General features: G+C 44.9%; 1 protein-coding gene across 6 annotated transcripts in view; it reads right to left on the bottom strand.

Annotated features, from left to right (window-relative positions):
* DOCK3 (dedicator of cytokinesis 3) overlaps nucleotides 1-17,199 on the bottom strand; it is a 474,713-nt gene extending 457,514 nt beyond the window's left edge. For all 6 annotated transcript variants that reach the window (XM_029052765.2, XM_029052763.2, XM_029052762.2 and 3 more), the window contains exon 1: nucleotides 16,899-17,199. In XM_029052765.2, coding sequence (XP_028908598.1) covers nucleotides 16,899-16,935 — 37 coding nt within the window. In that variant the 5' untranslated portion in view covers nucleotides 16,936-17,199. The remainder of the gene's footprint in view (nucleotides 1-16,898) is intronic.
* Nucleotides 17,200-23,665: the final 6,466 nt, after the last annotated feature.

The raw sequence follows: 23,665 nt of genomic DNA on the forward strand, positions 1-23,665 counted from the left end.
CACTATATAATTTTGTTAACAACAGATGAAATCCTCTTTATAAAACTTAGTTTCTTCTTCTATGGCCACCCTTCTCTTGTCCCAATTGGAAAAGCAGGGTCTTAAAGCATAGGAGATTTCTTAGAGCTGTTGGTGATTGTTTCATTTCCTAACTACATAGCACAATTTTCATATCCTTGCTCCAAGTGCACTCTCAATTTAACTACCTGACAATACAGTAAGCTATTATAGTAAACACAAATATTGGGAGTTTACCATTTCACTCTGTGAAACAGTTATTCAACAGTTGCCAATTTTCATATGCTAGTCTAAACTGGGATAAGACCTATTTACAGAAAAAAGGCCTTAAAGCTGAGTCAGGTCCAGGATAGAGTATTCTACAAGAATTGGGCACTCAATGATAATTTGTCTATCTTGGCAAAGCATGGCACAACAGATTTACAACATATTTTGTGATGATTTAGAGCAGCTGTTCTGCAACAAATTGTACAGTTGAAACAAATAGAATTAGGGTCTTTTAACTTCCCAAACAACTACATGATAAGAAGAATTAAAGAATGTTTTGGTTTTTTGGTTTTCCATTTGGTCATGGGACACTCTCCTAACACTACATACTTGCATCTACCTGTCATTTGGGAAAACAGGATTAATTTAATTCCCTACATGGTAACAATCTCAAGGTAGAATCATGAAAAAAGGCAATATCCGGTTTTCCCTACCTCCCCGCTCTTTGTTCTACCTCTCACCATTTTCAGGAAGATTGCTCCCTCATTTCTACCATTTGGGTGTCAGAAATGGCCTGCCTAGATGCATTAGTTGGGGGGGGGGGAGAAGGACTCTGAGTACCACTATTTTAGCTTTTTATGAATTATTTACCTTAACTCCCCTAGAATGTAAGCTTCATGATGGTAGGCAACGTATTTAATAACAGTCGTTTTGCCTTTATGAAGTATATTTCCAAAAATAGTGGATTCTTTCTATTCTATCCTATTCTATCCTGTTACCTAATTCTTACTTTTTGTCATCTCTACCTGAGGCTTTTGATCATTTGAAGAAATGAATAAAATTACACACCCAAAGCAGATATATTTAGAAATCATTTTAGAGACTAGAAAACAGATTAGATATTGCTTCCATTATTTGTAGGGGATCGCCATAGCTATCATTTGTATTAGTAGAGATAAAAACTGGTGTTTAGGAAATACCAACTATTAGTGGAGAGTGAAGGCTGAAAATACATTGCATTTTTATATACACTTCATCTCAAATTTTTTAGTAAGCAAAAATTTCTAGAGAAGCAAACCAAAGTGTTTAATTTTCCTAGAGAGTTGCTTTATAATTTAGGGTTGACTTTATCAAGAATCTTGTGTGTGACCATAATTTGCCCAATGTTTAATCAAGTAAACTCATTTGAGTTATGAATTAATCTCGGTTGCTGATAAGATTTTCTGCTTATGGGTCAGAGGTTAAAACTAATCCTTGAGGGGTCTGCTTTAACAAGTTCACGGTAATGGGCTGTGGTTTTTGGAAGCCAGATCGTTGTGGAATTTCATTTGCTTCAAAGCATTTCACGATCGATCTTGTAAAATGTGGGCAAATACAAAGGCACATTCATCTATGCCTCAATACTGTTTAAAACTTTATGGTTATGATTTTGCTCCCAAATTTCCCTGGGCACTGTACACCTATTTACTGGCATAATAGCCCCACTTTTTTGGCTCCACAAAACAGAGGGAGGGATTATTATGTGGGAAAGTAAGTCCAGCAACAAGGGGAGAAGGAGAAAAGAGGAGGAAAGGAGTGTAGATGGAAGAGAAAGGTAGGAGGGCACTTGAGATTACATCTCTTCTATTGCACTCTCCAAAGGCTGCATAGGCACTCAGTGAATTACGGTAACCTCTTGTCTTCCTACCCCTGTGTGTACTTGCACATTTAAAAGACAAAACCTTTGCAGCTCAAGCCTGTAATCTGCAGCCACCTGCCCATAACTTTCCTTCTACCCTAGCGTGTGCCACTACCACTTCATTAAAAAAAAAACCACCACACATTTCCACCTCAAAAAAACAACTGCGGGGGGGTGGGGTTACGAGGTGGTGCCAATTATGTAAATACGGTAATATTGAAACACAATTACGAATTGCTTCGCAGATTTAGCACAATGTAATGGAGGCTAGACCTAAATGAAACCATAGGTATATACTAGATTATACCCAAACTGCACACAACGAAAGATTTGAATCGGCACCATAAAGCTTAATGCTGTCACCAAATTCTACTAACTACACAATACCCTCCCTAAAGATGCACAGATACACAGAGGGGTAGAAAACAAAAGACAAAAGGCTTTGGACAAACTCTAGACAACAGTGAGACATTAAGCACCATACAGAGTCAAAGGTCTATAGGGTTATTATGGTGTATGTAGTAGGTCTCACAACTATGTGGACAAGTCACTTAACTTCTCGGTTTCTTAGTTACCTCATCTGTAAAATGGGGATTAACTGTGAGCCTCACGTGGGGCAACTTAATTACCCTGTATCTACCCCAGCGCTTAGAACAGTGCTCTGCACATAGTAAGAGCTTAACAAATGCCAACATTATTAACTATGTAGAAGACACATCCAACTGCTTGAGCAGTTTCACTACTCAAGGCACATCTCCTCCAAGAGGACTTCCCTGACTGAGCCCTCCTTTCCTCTTCTGCCACCCGCTTCTGTGCCACCCTGACTTGCTCCCTTTACTCATCCCACCTCCCAGCCCCACAGCACTTACGTACATATCTGTCACTGATTTATATTAACGTCTGCCTCCCCCTCTAGACTGTAAGCTCATTGTGGGCAGGGAATGTGTCTGCCTTATCTTGTCCTCTTCCAAGCGCTTAGTATAGTATTCTGCACACCGTAAGCACTCAGTAAATGCGAATGACTGATCTACGAGCCGTACTCAACATCAAATAGCAGGAAAAGTCCTAGAAAACAGTCCACTCACCAACTCTGAAGCAGTGATCACGGCCTGACACACAGCTCGTTTGGCTAGGATACGTGAAGGGAATAAATGGCAACAGGATACCTGCTGTGTGAACTAAAAGGGGACACATGTAAGCCGAGAGGGCAGAATCAATTATTTAATGATATAGTGAAGCATAGTCTTAAACAATGTGATATACGCAGTCAATTGCAGGAAGACCATCGCTGCAGAGAGATTAGTCTGGCAAGCAGCATACGGGAGAGGGTTTTTCTCTGCTTGAGCAAAGGCTTTGAGACAATCAGGGGCAGGTCTGAAAACAGAGCTAGGCCCTGTATGGGATAAACCTACTAGACCAGCAAGAAACAATCATTACATGCAAACAACACAGAAGGGAGTGTTAAGCACGCATGAGTCTTTCTAGTTACATTCGCTGGTGTGGGTGGGATTTCGATGTCAGTGGCTGAAAATCTTCAAAAATGAAGGACAGATATAAATTACATAAAGAAAGGCAAAGTTCTCAACCTGGCAAATATATTCAAGACTGAAAGGAAATGCTGCTAAAGATACCTGCATGGTCTCTTCCTCAGCACATGGGGTGGCAAAGAAACGTCAAAGATGTTAATATCATCATCATCATCAAGAGAAAAGGCAAGAAAGGTGACTTGGAGGAAGGAGGTGAGAAGATAAATACCTAGAAGTGGATCCACGCCTACCACTGAGGGGGCAGGGTGGGGGTTGGCATAGCAACAGCACTATGCTTAAGTCACTTGGGCTGTGAATGCATTTTGTCAAAAATGATTCTTGTAAGTGTTCTGAAAGTACAGAACAACCAAATGGCATCCCTTGCCTACAGGGAGCTTACATTAAAAGACATAAAAGTATTTACAGCCAGAGTAATGAAAATAAATCACTGAATATACAGTGGGTTAAACACATACTCCTAAGTGCTGAGGATGAGTACAAGTAGATACATAAATGCTACAGAAGGCTGATGGGTTTTAATGTGACCTGGTATGCTGGGATTTAATTAGGTAAGGCTGGTTGGTGAGCTGGGTTATGGTCTCAGATTCTGTGGGAGAATGGGAATTTCAAGCCCATTCTCTTGGGGAGCAATGTGAGGGGAAAGAGGTGGGAGGGTCAAGAGTGAGGTACAGCTAGAAGCTTGGTGAGTGTGGGTGAAGACAGCAGATAGGTAAGGTAGGGTGAATTGGTAGAGAGCCTCGAAGGTGTACAGCAACACCGACATTGAAAACACAATCCCTGCTCTCAAAGAGTTCGCAGTCTATCGAGGGAGACAAAATTGCACAAAGAGAATGGAAATAGGGGATGTGATGAGTAAGCACTTAAATAGGTAGATTAAACTGATGGGAAGGAAATGCTATGGGAGGGTGTGTGGGTGTAAGCACGAAAAGCGAAGGTGTCGCAAAAGTGATGAGGTGGGAGAGAAATTAATTGGAAAAAGCCTCCTGAAGGAGGTGGGATTTCAACAGGACTTTGAGTATGGGGAGGGTTGTGGTCTGATGGATTTGAAGCGCTTAGTACGATGCTCTGCACACAGTAAGCGCTCAATAAATATGAATTAATCAAAGTGGGGGTTGTGGGGGAGTAGGAAGAGTGTGAACAAGGGTTGAGGGGTGGGGGAGACAGGTGCAATTGAAGACTAGTAAGCAAGTTAATTTGAGAGGAACAGAGTGAGAGCTGGAGACAGTGGAAGAAGATAATGGATAAGCAAGCAGGAAAAAACTAAACAGGCATTGCTTTCTACAAAGTAAAAGCAAGTCACCTTTGTGTACCTACAGTCATCACTCTGCTTTCCTCTTTCCTTCCAAGAATGGTTACATCTGTTGGTCTTATCAACTTGAGCCATTTGTTCGCCTGATATGTATCTCTTCCTATTGGTGTATTGTATCTTTTACAGCCCTTGCTTCTCAACTGAATCAGAGATGATTACTTGGTAATACAGCATTTGCAAAACAAACATTGTAAAGTTTCCTTAGCTTTTTCCTATATGAATATGCAAGGCATTTACTGCTTTGAGAAGGTGATTACACATTTCTGGTCTTGAGAGACATTACTACATTTTATTATGATGCCATCCTTTTAAGTTTCCTGGAGAACAAAATTGTGATTCAAAAAAAATCTTAAACTAGTGACTGCAATCTTCTTTATTAAAGCAGCAAAGTGAGGCAATTTGGGAGGCCTCCCAGCATTTTCTCCTAGCCAAAATTAACCCTGAAAGCACCTGTAAGAGAGCTCAGATGCCTGGAGGTGTTCCCAGGATCCTAAAACTCACAATTTTTCCTTTCCGAGGAACAGGGTGATTTCTAGGGTTCAGCACTGTAACCTCAAAAATCCACCCCTCAATTACTGCTGCCATTTCTGCCTTACCAGCACTCTCTCAGCAGAAGACTCGTCTAGAAGCCAGGTAGCCTGTCCTGCTTCCCAACAGCTAGTTTCTGGGTCACAGAAAAGCTTCTCTAACTCCCTCCATTCTGCACCTCACTCATCTCTGCTCAACCTACAGTCTGTGGTTAGTAATCTTAACCGGTTTCCAACGGGTTTTGAATAACATTAAATAGCTGTAAATAAAAATCCAGATTCCAAAACCACTTCTCCCTTAAGTCAATACTTCGACTGTGGGATAGATTTCTCAAGCGCAGTTCTGCACTTCCCCTGAAAGTCCTTCTATAGTCCCACGTTCACAAGTCTTTCTGGATAGCATACTATGCTCATCACAACCTTCTCAGTGAACTACAGTTTCCAAACCCTTTCCCTGGGTCCTTCCCTCAGTATTTACTGATGGAGACCTAATCTCTGGACCTAGTTCCTCCAAATGATCGGTCTCCATTACACTTAAAATGGCAGCCCTTCTCCATCTAGCTAGCCCTACCCCTTCTTCCTTAATCCCCCTCAAAATGGGCTTTATTTTTTAAATTTATTTTTTATGTTAAGCGCTTCCTATGTATCAAGCACTGATCTAGACACTGAGGTAGATGAGTTAATCATGTGGAACAGTCCCTATCCTACATGGGGCTCCAAGACAGTAAAATGATCATTCCAGATGATGTCCTCAGGTAGTGACTGGCTCCTTATGTTAATGAGCTTCCCTCTGGAAGGAGAGAGTCGGGAGTAAATGGGTGATTCAGTCTCCTACTTGTGGGCTAGCTAGCTGTAAATTGATCATCAAATAATTAAATCATCTCTATCTGTTTTTTTCTTCAGCCTTCAGGTCCAGGAAAAGGGAACATATTTTATTTTCTTTCTCTTTCCCACTCTTTCGCTGTCTGCAAATGGTACTTCCATTACTGTACCCTTTCTTATTTTCAATCAGTAGTGAGAAACTCACTCCCACAATGTGAGAACTGGATCCAGGCAATAAGAAGGCAGTAAACAGGGTAAGCCATTTCTCTTTTTCATATTGTCTTCCACTGGTTTGACACAGAAAAGATGGCTCCTGGGGAAGCAGGGTGGGCCTAGGAGTCAGGGGACCTGGGTTCTAATCCACCACGTGCCTGCTCTGTAACTTTGGGCAAGTCACTTAACTTGTTTGGGCCTCAGTTTCCTCATCTGTCTGTACTTACTCTTCCATCCCCTTAGACTGTGAGCCCCACGTAGGGCTGCTTCCAACCCGATTATCTTGTATCTATCCCAGTGTTAAGCACATAGTAAGAGCTTAACAAATACCACAACTGCCATCGTTAGTCCCCTAATCCTGGTCTCCTGGCCAATGTGAAGGTTTTACTTCCATCCTCTCATCAGTCCATATTTCACCCTGATCGTCTTTAAGGCACTCCATCAGCTCTCTCCATCTTACTCATCTACTCTCCTACCACTAGAGCTCGGGTCAACTATTCACTGTGCCACATTCTCTTCTGCTTATGAACCCTTTCTCATGCCATGCTTATGTCTTTCTTCCTGTCTGGAACTGCCTCCCCCTTCAAATACACCAGACCACAGCTCTTCCCATCTCCAAAGCCCTTCCAAAAATCTCACCTCCTCAAGGAAGTTTTCCCCAATTTATTTTCCAGGTCCACCACTGCACATACACCCTCACAACCACCTTTAGCACTTCTACACATCTAGATTTACATACCCTAAACACTTACTCATCCACATATCCATCTTTTCATTCCCCTCTTACATATAATTGATTTTGTACTCATCATCCCCAGTAGAATGCAGGCTCTTTGAGGATGTAGATAGTATCTTCTAACCTCTACTGTACTCTCCCAAATGCTTAGTAAAATGCTCCGCACACAGTCTTGTCTCATGCTGTCGGGCCATCTCCGACCTTCAGTGACTCCATGGACACATCTCTCCCAGAATGCGCCACTCTTCACCTGCAGTCGCTCTGGTATGATCAATATTATTGATTGATATCTAAAAGCAATGCTATTGAAGGTAAAATTTCAAATCTGTGTGAGTGTAGGCCAAAAGGATCATACCTTTCATAATGCACACTGAATGTATTGTACAGCACTGGCTGGGCTCAGATATCATTAACTGGAAATCCTGACATGAATGAAAGAGTTGCTGAGAGTGAAGGGTCAGGGAGAGCAAAAGATTGAAAGGGAAGGGAAGGGAAGGTGTGGGCTTTCTTGCTTGCTTGGGGTTTTTTTAATGGTATTTGATAAGCATTTACTATATGCCAGGCACTGTACTAAGCCCTGGGGTAACCAGGTTGGACAGAGTCCTTGTCCCACATAGGGCTCACTGTCAATCTCCATTTTACAGACACTGAGATCCAAAGAACTTAAGGGACTTGCCCAAGGTCACCTAGAAGACTAGTGGCAGAGTCGGGATTAGAACCCAGTTCCTCTGACTCCCAGGCCCAGGTTCTTTCCAATAGGTCATGCTGCTTCTCTGAGGAGCACAAGCTCTTATTTCCTTCTGCCACGTTCCTAACTGGTTATAAATGGCTCCTTAATTTGAGCTCTGGGCAAGTAAGGAGCAGTTCAAGTTTGACCCCAACAGGGACCAGCCAACAAGACTTTCCTGGTACTCTGGAGGGTGAGCCCAACTCCAGGTATTTAAGGGGAAAGTTCAAATAAGAGGACAAATTAATTACGATTATGAAGTTGGGGAGGTAATATAGTGAGAGGAGATTGGCAGAGGCATTTTGAACAAATGATTGAGGAGAAGGGTGACAGGTCAGGGAGAATATTATGGAAAAGGCAGAGAATAATGAAACCATAAATGAGGGCTTTACCAGTGGAAATGGAAGATTTAAGATGCACTTTAGAGGAAGAAACGGCTGGATTTGGCAATAGCTGGGATGTCAGGTTACAAAGAAAGAGATATGAGCCAGGAAGGGACGTTCTGCTCTGTCCCCTGCAAAGAATCTTCCTCTACAAAATGTCCCAGGATTTCAAGGAGGCCACTCTCATCATCATCTGCAAGAAGGCAAACAAGAAAGCTGACTTCTGAAACTATCAGGGGATCGCACTATTCTCTTTTTCTGGCAATATTCTAGACAGAGACCTTCTGGACTGACTACTGAAAACCCTTATTTACTTTTTTCTTTTAATGGTGTTTGCTAGGCGTTTACTATGTTCCAGGTACTGTTCTAAGCGCTGGGGTAGATGCAAGTTAATCAGGTTGGACACTGTCCCTGTTCTGCATGGGGCTCCCAGTCTTAGTCCCCATTTTATAAATGAGGAAACCGACACAAAGAAGTGACGTGACTTGCCCAAGGTCACACAGCAGACAAGTGGCACAGCCAGGATGAGAACCAGTGCCAGATAATCAGGTTGGACAGCTCCTGTCGAACACAGGACTCAGTTTGAGAGAGGGAGAATAGGAACTTCATCCACTTTACAGATGAGGAAATCTGAGGCACAGAGAATTGACTGGCCCAAGCTTACACAGCAGGCAAATGGCAGATCTGGGATTAGAACCCAAGTCCTCTGACTTCTAGGCCCATGCTCTTTCCCCTAGATCACACTGCTTCACCTGCACTTTCCCAGTGTGCTGCACTCTTTACTTGTGTGTAGCACTGTGTCCCAGAGGGAACACAACTGGATTTTGGGGGGGGGGGGGAGGGGGAGGCAGGGAACGGGAATTAGTGGGCACAGGAGACTACAAAATCCACTATCACTGTAATCAACTCCTCTGCACAAATCCTCAGGACTGGGGCTCATCTGCTGTCCCCAACAGGAGACAGCATCATGTACCAAGCAGTAGGGTAGATGCAAGATAAGTTCTAATACCACCAACCATGAGGTTGAGCAAGTTGCAAACTTCTCCATACCTGTGTTTTTCATTTATAAAATGAGAGAGCAACATCTGCTCCTCCCAAGCAAGGATACTGGGGCAAAATCTATAAGCGTCTGGAAATCATCTTAAATTTTTGTGTTCTTCAATTACACACAACACAGCTTCAGACCTCTAGGAGCTTACATTTTAAAGCAGTATGATAGCTGTTAATCTTTTTGACACCTTCAATATTTTTTCCTAACAGTTCTGAGGGAAAATACAGGATTTGGCTTGTTTAGTTTTTCTTAAATGTTGAATGATTTGATAGGGACCACTGGGGGGAGCGATAGTTAATACACAACTTGAGGTGAGGTGGATTTCTCACCAAATTATTTTGAATAGCATTCCATTTAGAAGTAGACTGGGGGTGAGATGCAGTAGTATAGCCCAGAAATACAAGGCAGAAAAGGACAGGAAAATGGGGGCAACGGGTACAAAAGAGAAAGGAGCACAGAACTGTCACAACTCTCACACACCTTGTCTTAAACAAGTGTGACTAGCAAAAATCGAGTCTTCACTATGAGGAAGGCAGGAAAAGAAGATGAATGCTAGCAAACATATGGCCATAGAAATCCCTCTCAGTGACAATAAGAAATTTCAAGACACGCCCCGCTTCCATCGCCCAGCATCTCTCTCTCTCTCTCAGGGTCTTTCCAAGCCAGCCCAGCCCAAGAATGATTTTTCAAAACCCAAGAAACACAGTAACTTCATCACAGCTGCAAACCTTTTTCTCACCTTACACTGAAGCACAAGTGCTTCAAGATGTGTACTGCATTAGATGATCATAGGTATCTCTCTGTTCCATTATTAACAGAGCAACTTTGAGTCACTGGTATTTATTGAGCACTTACTATGTGCAGAGTATTGTACTAAGTGCTTGGTAGAGTACCGTACTCTCATTGTATTGCACTCAAAGCAGTGTGATCTAGTGGATAGAGCATGGGCCTGGGAGTCAGAAGGGCCTGGGTTCTAATCCCAGCTCCACCACTTGGCTGCTGTGTGAACTTGGGCAAGTCACTTCACTTCTCTGGGCTTCAATTACCTCATCTGCAAATGGGGACTGATTGGGAGCCCTATGGGTGGACTGCGTTCAACCTGATTTGCTAGCACTTAGTACAGTGCCTGGCACATAGTAAGCACTTAAATACCATTAAAAAAAACAACAAAACAAAACAGAATTAGTGGACACGTTCCTTGCCCGAAACGAGCTTATAGTCTAGAAGGAATCTTAAACCAGCAGTAAATTCAGTGAGCGGGCTCAAGTCTCGTTCAAGAGTTAGCGTTTAAATTAGTAAGGATCACTGCCTTATTGCTCAAAGCTCAGTAGAGTGAGCTAAAGAGTTCAAGGAGCTTTTTACCAATTGCCATGGACTCTACTGCTCAGCACTCCACATACTCTTATGGAGGCACTTTAAGGGGAAAGAGTGGAACCTCCACCATAATTCCCCAAACCCTCCTCTGTCAATTTATTGGGATCAGTGATCAAGGTCCAAAGCAAGACAGGCTGAACGTGTAATTGCTGTTCACAAAAATCCCACTCCCCCAGGATGAGAGGCCACCCTCTGAAGCTTGAAAGTGGTTGATTCAAGACAAAATGAAAAACGTCTTCGCACAGTGGACACACAGCATGTGGGATGCTTTTGCACAGGAAATTGTACCGGCAGAAAATAGCAACAGATTGAAGAAGGGTGTGGATAAGTTTAAGTGCAAGATATGAGAGCGATATAATGGGATACGAGAGTGAAAAACTATGGATGTTAGAAGACTCAAGAAGGGTTTTGATTTAAAGATATAGGCATGTGAAAGGATATTAAAGGGGAAAAACTCAAAGATGCTAAAGATATCAAAGAGGGCACCAATCAATAGTATTGAGTGCCTACCTTGTGCAGAGCACTGTATTATGTATTTGGGAGAGTTCAGTAGAGTTATAGATGTGTCCTCTGTTGTATTGAGAGGGGAGGAAATAAAAAAGTACTATTGGTGGTGGTGAAGGGGGTTGTGAATACTTAAAAAAAAAAAATGATGGTATTTGTTAAGCACTTAATTATGTGCCAGGCACTGTCCTAAGTACTAGGGTGAATACTCGCAGATCAGGTTGAATACAGTCCCTGTCCCATGTTGGGCCTCAAAGTTTCAATCCCCATTTTACAGATGAGGTAACTGAGGTCCAGAGAAGTGAAGTGACTTGCCTAAGGTCACACAGCAGACAAGAGGCAGAGCCAGAATTAGAACCCATGACCTTCTGACTCTCAGGCCCATGTTCTATCCACTGTGCCATGCTGCTTCTCTCAAGTAATTAGGTGGCACAGAAGTGCTGAAGTGGCAGTTTGGGGATGTAAAGTGTAGTGATTAATGACTAACTGGGAGGAGACCCGATTAGACTGTAAACCCATCAAACGGCAGGGACTGTCTCTATCTGTTGCCGACCTTGTTCATTCCAAGCGCTTAGAACAGTGCTCTGCACATAGTAAGTGCTCAATAAATACCTTTGAATGAATGAATGGAGACAGCATTTCAGAAAGGCAGAGTGGTGGTGGGAGCAACAAGAACAAGGCCTAGTGAATGGGTAAGCTTGAGAGAAACAAAGAGTGTGAGCTGAGGTGTAGTGAGAGAAGAGTGTGGATAAGTAGAAGAAAGCTAATTGAATGCCTTAAAGTCAGTGGCCAGGAGTTTCTGCTTGATGTGGGGAGGAATGGACAACCACTGAGGGCTTTTAAGGAGTGGGAAATCCTGCATAGTACAATACTTTAGAAAAAAGACCCAGGTAGGGTAAAGTATGAACTGGAAGTAGGGAGAATAGTGCGGGAGGGTGATGAAGTAGTCGAGCCCAGATGACAAGCATCTGGACCCACAGGGTGGTCACTGGATGGAGCAGAAGGGGCAGGTCCTGGAAATGTTATGGAGGAAGAACCAATAGGATTTGGTGCCAGATTTTGTGAACAGAAAGGGGGAGGCAGAGGAGGTAGATTTTGAAAGCAGGTGGGAGATTTCTTCAAGACAGCAGGGAAGGATGAGCAAGTCAATGTGTGATGGGAGGAAGTTGGGAGATTTAGGGATGCTTAGGCCCAAAAGTTTCAATTTTCTATGCTATTTAAGTGCTTGCTATGTGTCAATCACTGTTCTAAGTCCTGGGGTTAGTACAAGTTAATTAGGTCAGACACAGTCCCTGTCCTGCATGGAGCTCATAGGCCCAGTAGGAAGCAGAACAGGTATTTAATCCCCATTTTTTAGTTAGGGATACTGAGGCTCCGAGAAGTGACTTGCCCAAGGTCATGCAGCAAACAGCTGGCAGAGCCAGAATTAGAACCTAAGTCCTCTGACTTCCAGACCTGGGTTCTTTCCACTACAGCACACTGTTTTTGCAAACAAAGTAGCTGGCAAGGTCACTGGGGTGAGTGGGCAACGTAAGGCACTAGGGGTTTGAGAGGGTGACAGTAGCGGAATTCATTAAGCATGTGTGTGAAGCACTGGATTTAGATGAAAGAAAATCAGGTCCCACTGGGGCTCAGTTTAAGTCGGAGGCAGAACAGGTACTAAATCCCCATTTTGTAGATGAGAGAACTGAGGCACAGAGAAGTGAAGCGACTTGCAGACAAGCGGTGGAACTGGGATTAGAACCCAGGTTTGGGTTTTTTTTTTAATGGTACTTGTTAAGCACTATGTGCCAGGCACTGTTCTAAGTGCTAGGGCACATACAAGGTAATCAGGTTGGAAACAGTCCATGTCCCACATGGGGCTCAGTGTCTTAATCCCCTTTTTACAGATGAGATCTTTGAGGCACAGAGAAGTTAAGTGACTTGCCCAAGGCCACACAGCCCACAAGTAGCAGAGTCAGCATTAGAACCCAGGTCCTCTGACTGCCAGGCCTGGGCTCCTACTGTGCTACTTCTCTAATGGGGATAATGAAAGGTCTGGAATAGTTGGTGGGGGTCAATGGCCATGGGGAGTCGATAAGGAAGCTGAGTGGAAGGAAAGGGTGAGTTATACCAAGTTAATGACCGAAATCAACCTGGTGCTTGAATTTATACCAACAGCACAAGTGCAGGACTCGAGGAAGTAAACTGTGCAGGGATGGGGGTTGGTGGTTCAGAATTAATGGAGAGACAGGGAGACAAGAAGATTGAGCTCAGGGGAAAGGGCAGGGTTGAGAGTATGGATTTACGCATCAGAGGGGAGCTTGGGTGGGGAATCCAAATGAGGCACGATCGCCTGGGATAAGTGGAAGGAGCCTGGAAATCAGAGAAGCAGCGTGCCTAGTGGAAAGCACATGGGCCTGGGAGTCAGAGGACCTGTGTTCTAATCCTAACTCCGCCAATTGCTTGCCGTGTGATCTTGGGCAGGTGACTTAACGTCTCTGTGTCTCAGTCACCTCATCTGTAAAACGAGGATCAAAGCTGTGAGCCCCAAGTGAGAAACGGATTGTGTCCAACCCAATTAGCTTGTATCCACCCCAGTGCTTAGTGCAGTGCCTGGCACACAGCATTTAACAAATACGATTTTAAAAATGGATTTCTTCTGGAAGATTACAGTTCTGCCAGGTGGGCGGGGAAAGCTGCAGGCTAGGAGATTCTGGTCTGAAAATCTCAGAGTCAGTAAGGTTAGAAATGGTAGAGTGACTAGTGATGAGATGCGGATTGGTGAATGGGTGGGGTGGAGCAGGTGGTGTGCAAGGTTGAGCTGTAGTGGGCAGTTGGGAGATCATCGGGAACATGATCCTTCAAGCATCTTGCGTTGTCTTGGTCTGAGACAGAACCCTTAGTCTGACTCAATACGGTATTTCTTATGCTTATGGGAACAGATGAAAATTTAACTAAACCTTTTGGTACCTCCTCCTCCTCCTCCCTCCCTCCCCTCCACCCCCACCCCACACACACACACAAACCCACACATAGTGGCAGATAGATCTGTATGTAAAACCCTTTTTCCGGTAATGGCTAAATAAGCCTTATTTCACAAGTGATATTTTCTCTCCCAACACATATCTACTTCTTCCAAATTAATTTTTTTTTACAAGATATTTACCTCAAACGAATCTCAACAAAATGATTTCACCAAACATTATTACTGACTTCTTATAACTAAACCACCCACCTTCAAGCTTCAGTTTGGGGGATTTTTTTTTTTTTTTTGAGTGTTGATTGTTTGTTGTCCCCGTTCAAAACACTCATGAATATTTCACTGAAACAATAAATTATAACTCCTCCCTCTGCAAACTAATCCCAGACTCCTCTGATCACAGCATTCCAATGGCCACCCTTAGTCCTCACGTGTAGACCTGTTTATTCATTTGTTGGTTATATTTATTTTTAGCAGTTGCATCTATATTTTCTTGTTTCTATTTCACGGGCATAATTAGTGTCTGCCATCTCCCCCACTGGATTGCAAACTCGTCGAGGGCAGGATCCGACTGTTTCATTTTACCGAATGTTCCCAAGAGAATTGTCCAGCGTTCTGCACTCAGTAGGTCCTCCTTAAATGCAGCTGCTGCTAATAATACATGGCTCTCTTCATTTTGGGTTTAAAGCTATTTTTTAATGCAAGCTTCCAGGTATTGAAAGATTAACTTTTTTTTTCCTCCTGTTTGTCATCTTCATTCTGTATTACTCTGAAAGGAGCCCCAGACTAAAAATAACCCATTCACGCTAAACCCCAAAGTATTGGCAAGAGGGCAAGACTCCTTCCTGGGTCAGAAACAGGGCCCATACATTCCCCCTCACCCTCAGTGTCCAAACAGGCTAAAAATACATTCAAACACTTTCCCAAAACAGTCACATTTTTCACAGAATTTGAAAGATTATAAAAACCCAATAAATTCCTGGAAAAAATCAAAATGAGAAAGCATTCTAAAATGTAGCAACATTTGATATCATTTAACTGCATTAGAGACAGTTTTTTTTCCTCCCCCAATCTGTTTCCCTGTACCAATTTTAAGTAAGAGTTTTATGTTACCGAACAAAGCTGTAGTCTCATTCTGCTTAACTACAAAACGCTGAAGAACAAAGCCTCACGACACAGTGAAAGGATATCAAGATAAGAAGTTTACATTTATGCAATGTGGTTACATTCTGTTAGCTTTTGTAAACTAAGTGCTAAATGACGTGATGTTTTCCCTATTGCTGAAACGATCTCTTTACATTCGGTGGTGTCCGCAAACCCTTTTGGGGGAAATGAACATGTTAAATGTTTCTTCTTCTGCCGAACGAGATACATTTGAAAATAAAAATGAGAATTTTACACAATAGTCCATATCGCTCGATCTCCCCTTTTGGAAAGGTGAGCGACAGATTAAAAGAAGGGTTCGTGTTCGCTAAGTGACAATCGCGTGGAGATTTTTTTTTTTAACCCTTAAACCTCCCATTCTGAAGCAACGAGATCACAATCTTAGGTTGACGGGATTCCCATGAAAGTTTTCGGAGAATGAAAATGACAACCGCTGGCCAAATCCGAGACCCCTGCATTTCAGGATGCGATCCAACATTTGATTTTCACCTCCATCCCCTCCCCTCTGAAGCGGGAGGGGGGGGGGGGTCTTCTCAGCAGAGAGCACGCACACTGCTCCTCCAGCCACCTAAACGCGATCCCAAAATGCTAACTCGGAAAGCGGTGAGAAAGGGGAGCTAACAACCCCTCATTTCACTGGGAGCCTTGAATCCTCTCTCTCGGTTCCTGGAAACATGCACCTGTTCTGAATCGGCACCGTGGAGCTTGCGCCCTCTAATGTCCCACCCCTTCTCCAGTCCGATTCCCCCAAACTCCGGCTCACAAAGATGCTGAGAAAGCTGATTAAAATGGGGAGAGTGAGTGGGGGAAGAGAGGGGGACCAATCGCCCAAAGAAGTAGATTTAAGCGGGTGATTCTTTCCGCGGCGTGGACGCTGTCTACCTACGGGAAACCGGGGTTCGATCGCATCTGCGGGTCATTTGACACAGAGGCCAATTGGAGATGCCAAGCCAAACGACATCCCGAGCGGATGATTCACCCCCATGCAGACCGCACGGTGGCACGTCTAAAATGGGGGCAGGTCCGCTGCCCCTCCGTCGCCCCCCCCCCTTAAACCAGCCTCCCAGATGCGCTAAAATCCAAGGGGAGAGAAGTAAGGAAAGTCTGTGGGGGCGGAGGGAGCGTCAGGGCTGTGGGCTGCAAAACGGGGGGTTGCAGATGTATGCGAGAGACGCAAACATTGTGGCGCAAATGACAAGACTCCGGGAGGCTGAGGCGGTTGCTGCCGCTGCCATCAGCTGCATAAATAAGTACAATACTCGCCTCCACCCTCCCTAGCTCCTTGGAAGCAATGCAGCCCACCCCCTTCCTACACCAACACAAAAACACAACCCCTCTCCGGTTTAGAGGGCACGCTCTCTGTCCCCTCCTCAATCCCCGCACCCCTGAGCCCCCACATTACAGAAGCCCCTCCAGAGAGCCCACTATTCTTACCCTCCCTCCTCACCCCAAAGAAGCCCGGAGGGGTCGCTCCCGCGTCCCCAACCTCATCCCCTCCCGACCCCCGCCCCTCCAAAAAATCTCCCCGTCACAATAGTATCCCTACCTTATCCTTCCTTCCCCTCCAGCCCCCCGCCCTTCTCCCTGGACTCAGCAGGGCAGTGACCCCCTGGCGTAGAGGAAGGAAAAGATTGGAAGGGAGAAAGAAAGAGGAGGGGGCGGGGGTCTGCACCCACCTACGCCGTATTTCTCCTCCTCGGTGGGGGTCCACATGGCCAGGCCGGTGAAGCCGCTTCTCCAGAGGGCTCAAGAACCGATCAACAGTTTCCGACGGAGCGGGGGCTGCTGCCTCTGCTCCTGCTGCCGCTGCGCTTCGAGGACGGCCGATGCCAGGTCGCTCTCCCTCCACCCCGGGGCTCGCGTTCTCCCGGCTATGGCGCACTTTAAGCTGCCCCCTCTTTCTTTCTTTCCCTCCGCTGCGGGCGGTGGAGACGGCGGGGACGGAGGGTGGTCAGCGCCGAGCACCCAGCCGACCCCGCATCGTGCCTGCCGAGCAGGGGCCGGGGAGCGGAGGGACCGCTGCAGCTGAGTGAGGGGAGGGGACCCCCCCCCCGCCCTCCAGGGTCCTTCCCCTCGTGCAGCTAGTTCCAGCAGCTCGGCGGCTTCTGGCCGCGCTGCCGAAGGACTCTCGCCCCACTCCTTCCAATTGCCTCCTCCCCGCCTCCCCACCCCGGGGAAAGGCGCCTCCCGCGCATGCGCTCTCGCCCTAGCGGCGGCTCCGCGGCTTGGCCCGTTTCACCTTAACACGCGGCCCCGCTCCGCCCGGCGGCCCCGCAGCCTCTCCCCGGCCCGAGCGAAGGCAGCGAGGGGAGAGAAGCGGATGGCAGGAGCCGAAAGGCCGGGACGACATCCAAGCCGCTTCAGATCGCAACCCGTCCTCCCTCTCCCAGACCCACTGCTGCCCGTGTCACCCTTAGGAGGGCGAGGGGTTTTTTGTTGGCTCGGGGGGCGGGGGGGGCGAGGAAGGAGAGGGTACCACCCACAGATTTCCACGGCCCCCAAATAAAACTTTGATCGCGCCTACGATTTCGTTTTCCTCCACCAGCCCACTAGCTCGCCTTCCCCTCCGTGACAGAACGAAGGGACAGCAGGGTTGAGGAATGGGATCTCTCCTGGGGGAGGGACGAGTGTCCCTAAAACTTAGCCCCGCGCTGCGTTTAGGAGCCCAAACCTTGCGGGATGAATGACAGTAGCCGAGGGGCTCTCGTCTGGGGAAAAGGCGTCGTGGTAAGGGGGAAAAGACAGGGAGAAAGGAGGGGGGGACGGGAAGATAAATCTCTAACAGCCCCGGGGAGCCGGGACGATTGATTGGTGTCGAAGGAAACTAAGAAACCTTCCTTTATCTCGGACGGACTCGACATCATGGAATACCGGTTCGTCCTTTTGACTGAGGACCGAATCCGGGTTCGCTAATGGATGGGGGGCGGAAGGGGTGTCCCCTAATGAGCCCGACAAAGCGGTTATCTGCCTGGCACGTCACTTAGATGTCGCTTTGGCGGTTTCATTAGGCACGCAGTACTCCTGCGCCTCTTTTTTTCCCAGAAATGTAATCCTGACCCCGCATCCCACCACCACCACCTTCTCCTCCTCCACCCCCCACTGCCTCACCGTGACCTTTCCCCCCAATTCATCGTGACCCTCGTGCTCTCTACGGCCTCCCTACCCTGGAAAAGACCCAGCCCTTACGTGCACAGCTGTTAGGAATGTCTAAATGAGTAGGAAAATCGCAACACCTGTGTCTCGAGATCAGGGACACCTAGTGGCTTCACCTGTTTCTCCAAAGGTGGCCATTCTCCCAAAGGATTCCTTGAAGCCGTACCGAACTTCGTGATGCTTATACAATAGATACCACCATCGAAGAGTTATCATTCGGCGCTTTTGAAAGGTCTCTTATGCCCCAAGTGGCCTAGAGGGAGAAACAAAAAGCAGAAACAGAGTGAGCGAGAACGATTTCCAGAGAAGGGCAGCGGAGTTAGAGGTTGAGGAAGGGAAAGATGCAAATTGTGCAACACTTCCCCAGTTTTTTTCCAAAAACGACCAACGATGTCTTCTTCTATTTAAACCAGAGCATTCAACCCCACTCCAGTCTGGCTCGTACATCCCTAACTGCTAGATCCACCCTTTTCCCAAGATCTCTTAACTGCAGTGTTTCCTTTCGAGGACATCGAAGAACCTCTCCCTTATCTTTATCATCTCTCTTCTCCCTCTGATTGTCGACTGGGTGTATTACTCTCTCCGTGAATCCAGCTCCACCAAGGACTCTCTGGTTCTGCTCTTCGCTGCTTTTTTTCTTCTTTTTTAAACTCCATCTTTGAACAGTGGCATTTATTGAGCTTTACTGTGTGTAGAGCACTGTACTGAGCATTTGGGAGAGTACAATAGAGTTGATAGACGGGGTTGATTTTTATCTTTTATTTTTCTGCTCTTCTTCATGACCATCGAGGAGAGTTGGAGGATTTTAAACCTAAAGATATCAGAAACAATTAACATGGCTGAAAAATAGTCTCAATTCCTCACAATTGCCTGCGATTAAAGTGAGGTCACTTTTGCTGATTAATCTACTGAATTCATGGAATCGTGAAACCCGATCAGTTGATTGACTGATTGATCTATCTCCCCCCACATTTAGATTTTTATCTCTTAAAATAAAACCATGCTGAAGATGCTTTAAGACTACAACACAAGAAGTGTTAGGACTAATAGAAACTATCAGGAAGATAACAGAGTCTACCCACCAGGTAAGTATGATAACATGCCCAATTAAGGACACAGAAGAAAGGGTGAGTGATTTTTATCTTCAAACACAGCAAGAAAGGTGTCTTGCTAATGGCTATCCAAGTAATATACACATGGACTCCAATTTCCACAGAACAATGGAATCTATGGACCCATCAAGGTTTTTCCAATAATCTGCCCCCTGTAAATTGGGTCATTACTAAACTGAAATAGTATGTTAAAGCCTTCCTTTAACTCCCCAGGCAAGCTTACTCAATTATCTAAATATACACTTTTGACAAGAACAGTTATATTCAGAACATTTACTCTTTGCCTTAGTACTTTTAACCTGTCTTAAATTGCTAATTTCCAAGATTGGAACTTCCCACTCCAAAGTAACATCTAGATTGCCTGGTTGCAAAGCATTGCAGGAATTTTAAAAATATTAACCTAAAATGGAGGAATGAGGCAGATGGCTGCTAGCTGAAAAGGAAGAACAGTATTTGACTCTTAAATTCACTGCTATTATGTGCAGGAAGCTGGCTTTATAACTCCTATCCCTGAGAGTCAGAGGGGTTAGTCAAACGGTTGCTAACAAAATGCACATTTTGAAAGAGTTACCTCAAAAGTCACACACAGACTCATAGGTGAAAATCACTGTCAGTGGCATCTTCTTTGAGAAGGAAGGATAACTACATATAAAATTTCAGAGTGGTGGGAAATGGATAGGCTGCCACTCTAATTTTGCTCCCCCTACCCCTGCTTTCTGGAAAACTAATGTAGGTCCTATCTCTACTACACCCCCTTCCCCACTACCCAGTTACCCTTGAGGGTTTGGGGGCCACTCAGATTGAGCAGAGAGGGAGGGGTTTAGATGAGGTGGAATTGGGGGGACATCCTGTCCAGACCACCCCTCACCCCACCCCCAGCTGACATCCAATCTCTGCCACACAGTCTAAAGAGACAGATAGGGCAGGGGAGAGCCTGAAAATAATTTATAATACCCACTTTATTCTCACTCATAACTGGGGAGGGAGGGAGACTTGAGAGTGAGAACACGGCTGGCTTAAAATGGCAGGGTATAGGAATGGGGGAGTAGGACAGGACATGACATGATGCCAGGATGAGACCGGGAGCCTAGGTTGCAGTAGAGTTCCGAAGTAGTTTGGGGGTCTCATTTCAGACTGAGCTAGTTAGGCCAGCCCCCCAAAATCTTCTCTGCTCAGACTGTCATCTCCTCCTCCCCCTCATCTCCTCCTCCCCCCTACCCCATATAGTCCTCTAAACCCACAAGGATGTGAATTGGCAAGGGGGCAGGAATAGGACCTGCATTGCAGTTTCTATGAAAACAGAAGTTGGGAGGACAGATTGGGTCTAGTCCCTATTCCTGTCTATCCCCTCCCTCTTTCCAGTAATTAAAAACCCTGACAGGGATGAGGCATACAGGCAGGATTTCGGCTTGTCTCCTTAACCCTCAACCAAAATAAAAGAAACTACCTACTCTGCTGGGAACAAGAAGGGAGAGGGTAATCAATCAATCATACTTACTGAGTGCTTACTATGTGTAGAACACTGCACCCAGCGCTTGGGAGAGTCCAATATAACAGAGTTGACAGACCCATTCCCTGCCCACAGTGACCTTACAGTCTAGAGGGCGAGACAGGCAATATAAATAACTAAGTTACAGATACATACCTAAATGCTTGAGAAACAATGTGGCCTAGTGGAAAGGGCACGGGCCTAGGAGTCAGAGGACCTGGGTTCTAATCCCAGCTCAGCCTCTTGTCTTCTGTGGTCCCTTGGGCAAGTCACTTAACTTCTCTGTGCCTCAGTTCCCTGCTCTGAAAAATAGGGATTAAGGCCATGAGCCCTATGGGGGACAAGGACTCTATCCAACCTGACTATCTTATATCTACCCCAGTGCTTAGTACAGTGCTCTGCACACCGTAGGTGCTCAATAAAGGCCATTGATTGATTGGTAGGCCAATAGTAGTTGGGTGGGGATAGAGACAATTGTTGGTAGGGCAGAGGCAGAGTGAATTTTTTTCAAGTTGTTTACCTGATTATTAGTGGGTTCTCAGGTAGAAATTATAATAATAACAATAATAGTAATATTGGTATTTGTTAAGCACTTACTATGAGTCAGGAGGCACTGTTCTAAGCGCTGGGGAGGATAAAAGCAAATCAAGTTGGATACAGTCCCTGTCCTATGTGGGGCTCATAGTCTCAATCCCAATTTTACAGGTGAGGTAATTGAGACACAGAGAAGTGAAGTGACTTGCCCAGGGTCACACAGCAGACAAATGGAGGAGCATGATTACCCTCTGACTCCCAAGCCTGTGCTCTTTCCATTATGCCATGCTGTTTCTCTAACAATAATCATAATGGTATTTGTTACTGTTTACTATGTGTCAAGAATGTGTCTACCAACTCTGTAACATTATGCTCTCCCAAGTGCTGAGCACAGTGCTCTGTAATAATGTTGGTATTTGTTAAGCGCTTACTATGTGCAGAGCACTGTTCTAAGTGCTGGGTAGACACAGGGGAATCAGGTTGTTCACGTGGGGCTCACAGTCATAATCCCCATTTTATAGATGAGGTAACTGAGGCACAGAGAAGTTAAGTGACTTGCCCACAGTCACACAGCTGACCAGTGGCAGAGCCGGCATTTGAACCCATGACCTCTGACTCCAAAGCCCGTGCTCTTTCCACTGAGCCACGCAGCACTCAATAAATATATTTGATTGATGGATAGTTTCTTATTTTTGAACTTCCTGCAGGAAGGAAGCTTCCAAATGAGGTCTGTCCAAAAGCTGGGCTGTATTCAACCAGGGCTTTAGCACCAAGGTAAGTCATTGAACTTTCAATATAGTCACCTAATATGAGGCACTTTTTTAATAAATTAAGTCATGAACTCTCATCAATCATTTTCTTCTACTGGCAAATTGGAAAAAAGTCTCTGTCTCCACTGAAAAGTTATTTATTTATCTCTACATTGTAGGGCTGTTAGCATGACCTTGACAGTTGTTTCGTGTCAGGGGTATCTATTCCTTGGGCCTGAGGAATTCCTAGTCAAAGTCACCGGCTCGTTGCTAATTATTATAACAAGATTCTAAGTGGCAGAAAGGTTTGTGAAAGGATATTGTAAACCACCTTTAAGAATAGACTCCCAGAATGGTAACTGCAGCGGGCCTCCTTATAGTACATGTTTACTGATATCATGATGACAGTGATTAGGAAATAAAATCTAGCAGCTGAAAATGTTCAGAATTTTAAAGACTGAGCAATGTGCTTAACTTCTCTAGTCCCAGATAAATTGGCTTCAATTAAACATGTATTGAGCCATTTTATTGAATGAGAAAAGATAAACATGCTAGAAACATTTATCTATGCTGCTAGGAATTCTATAAACTATTTAGACAATGTTTCATTACTGAATGTCATTTGTCGTACTGACCTACTCTCTTCAGAAGATGAATTACAACTCTAAAAGATGATAAAAGGCCAATGTTTTCACCCTAATTCATGTTGGAATGGGTGATTATTACTGGTGACAGTATCCATGTATTATCCCAAGGAAAAATATTACTTGCAATTGCATGTGCAATTTTTATATAGTATTCTAGAAATCCACCCACCCTATCATCATTTTTCCTTCAAGGACTAAGATTCTTTTTTTTTATGGTATTTGTTAAGCACTTACTATGTGCCAGGCACTATTCTAAGCACTGGGGTAGATACAAAGTAATCAGGTTGGACACAGTCCATGTCCCACATGGGATTCATAGTCTTAAACCCCATTTTACAGATGAGGTAACTGAGATACAGAGAAGTGATTTGCCCAACGTCACTCAGAGGACAAGTGATTAGAACCCAAGTCCCATTGACTCCCGGGCCCACGCTGTATTCACTAGGCCATGCTGCTTCCCTGTCATTCTCTTAAAAATGTATTTTATAATCAGAATACTCTATAGCCACATAAAAATTCCCACTCATAGCTGGCAAAATAACCTGACATCAAGCATTGTTCTGTGTTGACATTTCATTTCTTTCTTTGTCTTGAATTTTTGATGCCCCAAGGAAATAGCCTGTTACAATTTAAGGAGTCAGTTAATGACTCAGCTAATAAAACCAGGTTTTGCCCAAAGATGATGTGTGTATAAGAGATTTCTAGAGGTTCTTGAAATTGAAGTTAAGCAGGGTGAGCTTTTGCACGTGATACTCATTC

Source organism: Ornithorhynchus anatinus, chromosome X2, assembly GCF_004115215.2.
Source record: "Ornithorhynchus anatinus isolate Pmale09 chromosome X2, mOrnAna1.pri.v4, whole genome shotgun sequence".
Classification (NCBI taxonomy): Eukaryota; Metazoa; Chordata; class Mammalia; order Monotremata; family Ornithorhynchidae; genus Ornithorhynchus; species Ornithorhynchus anatinus.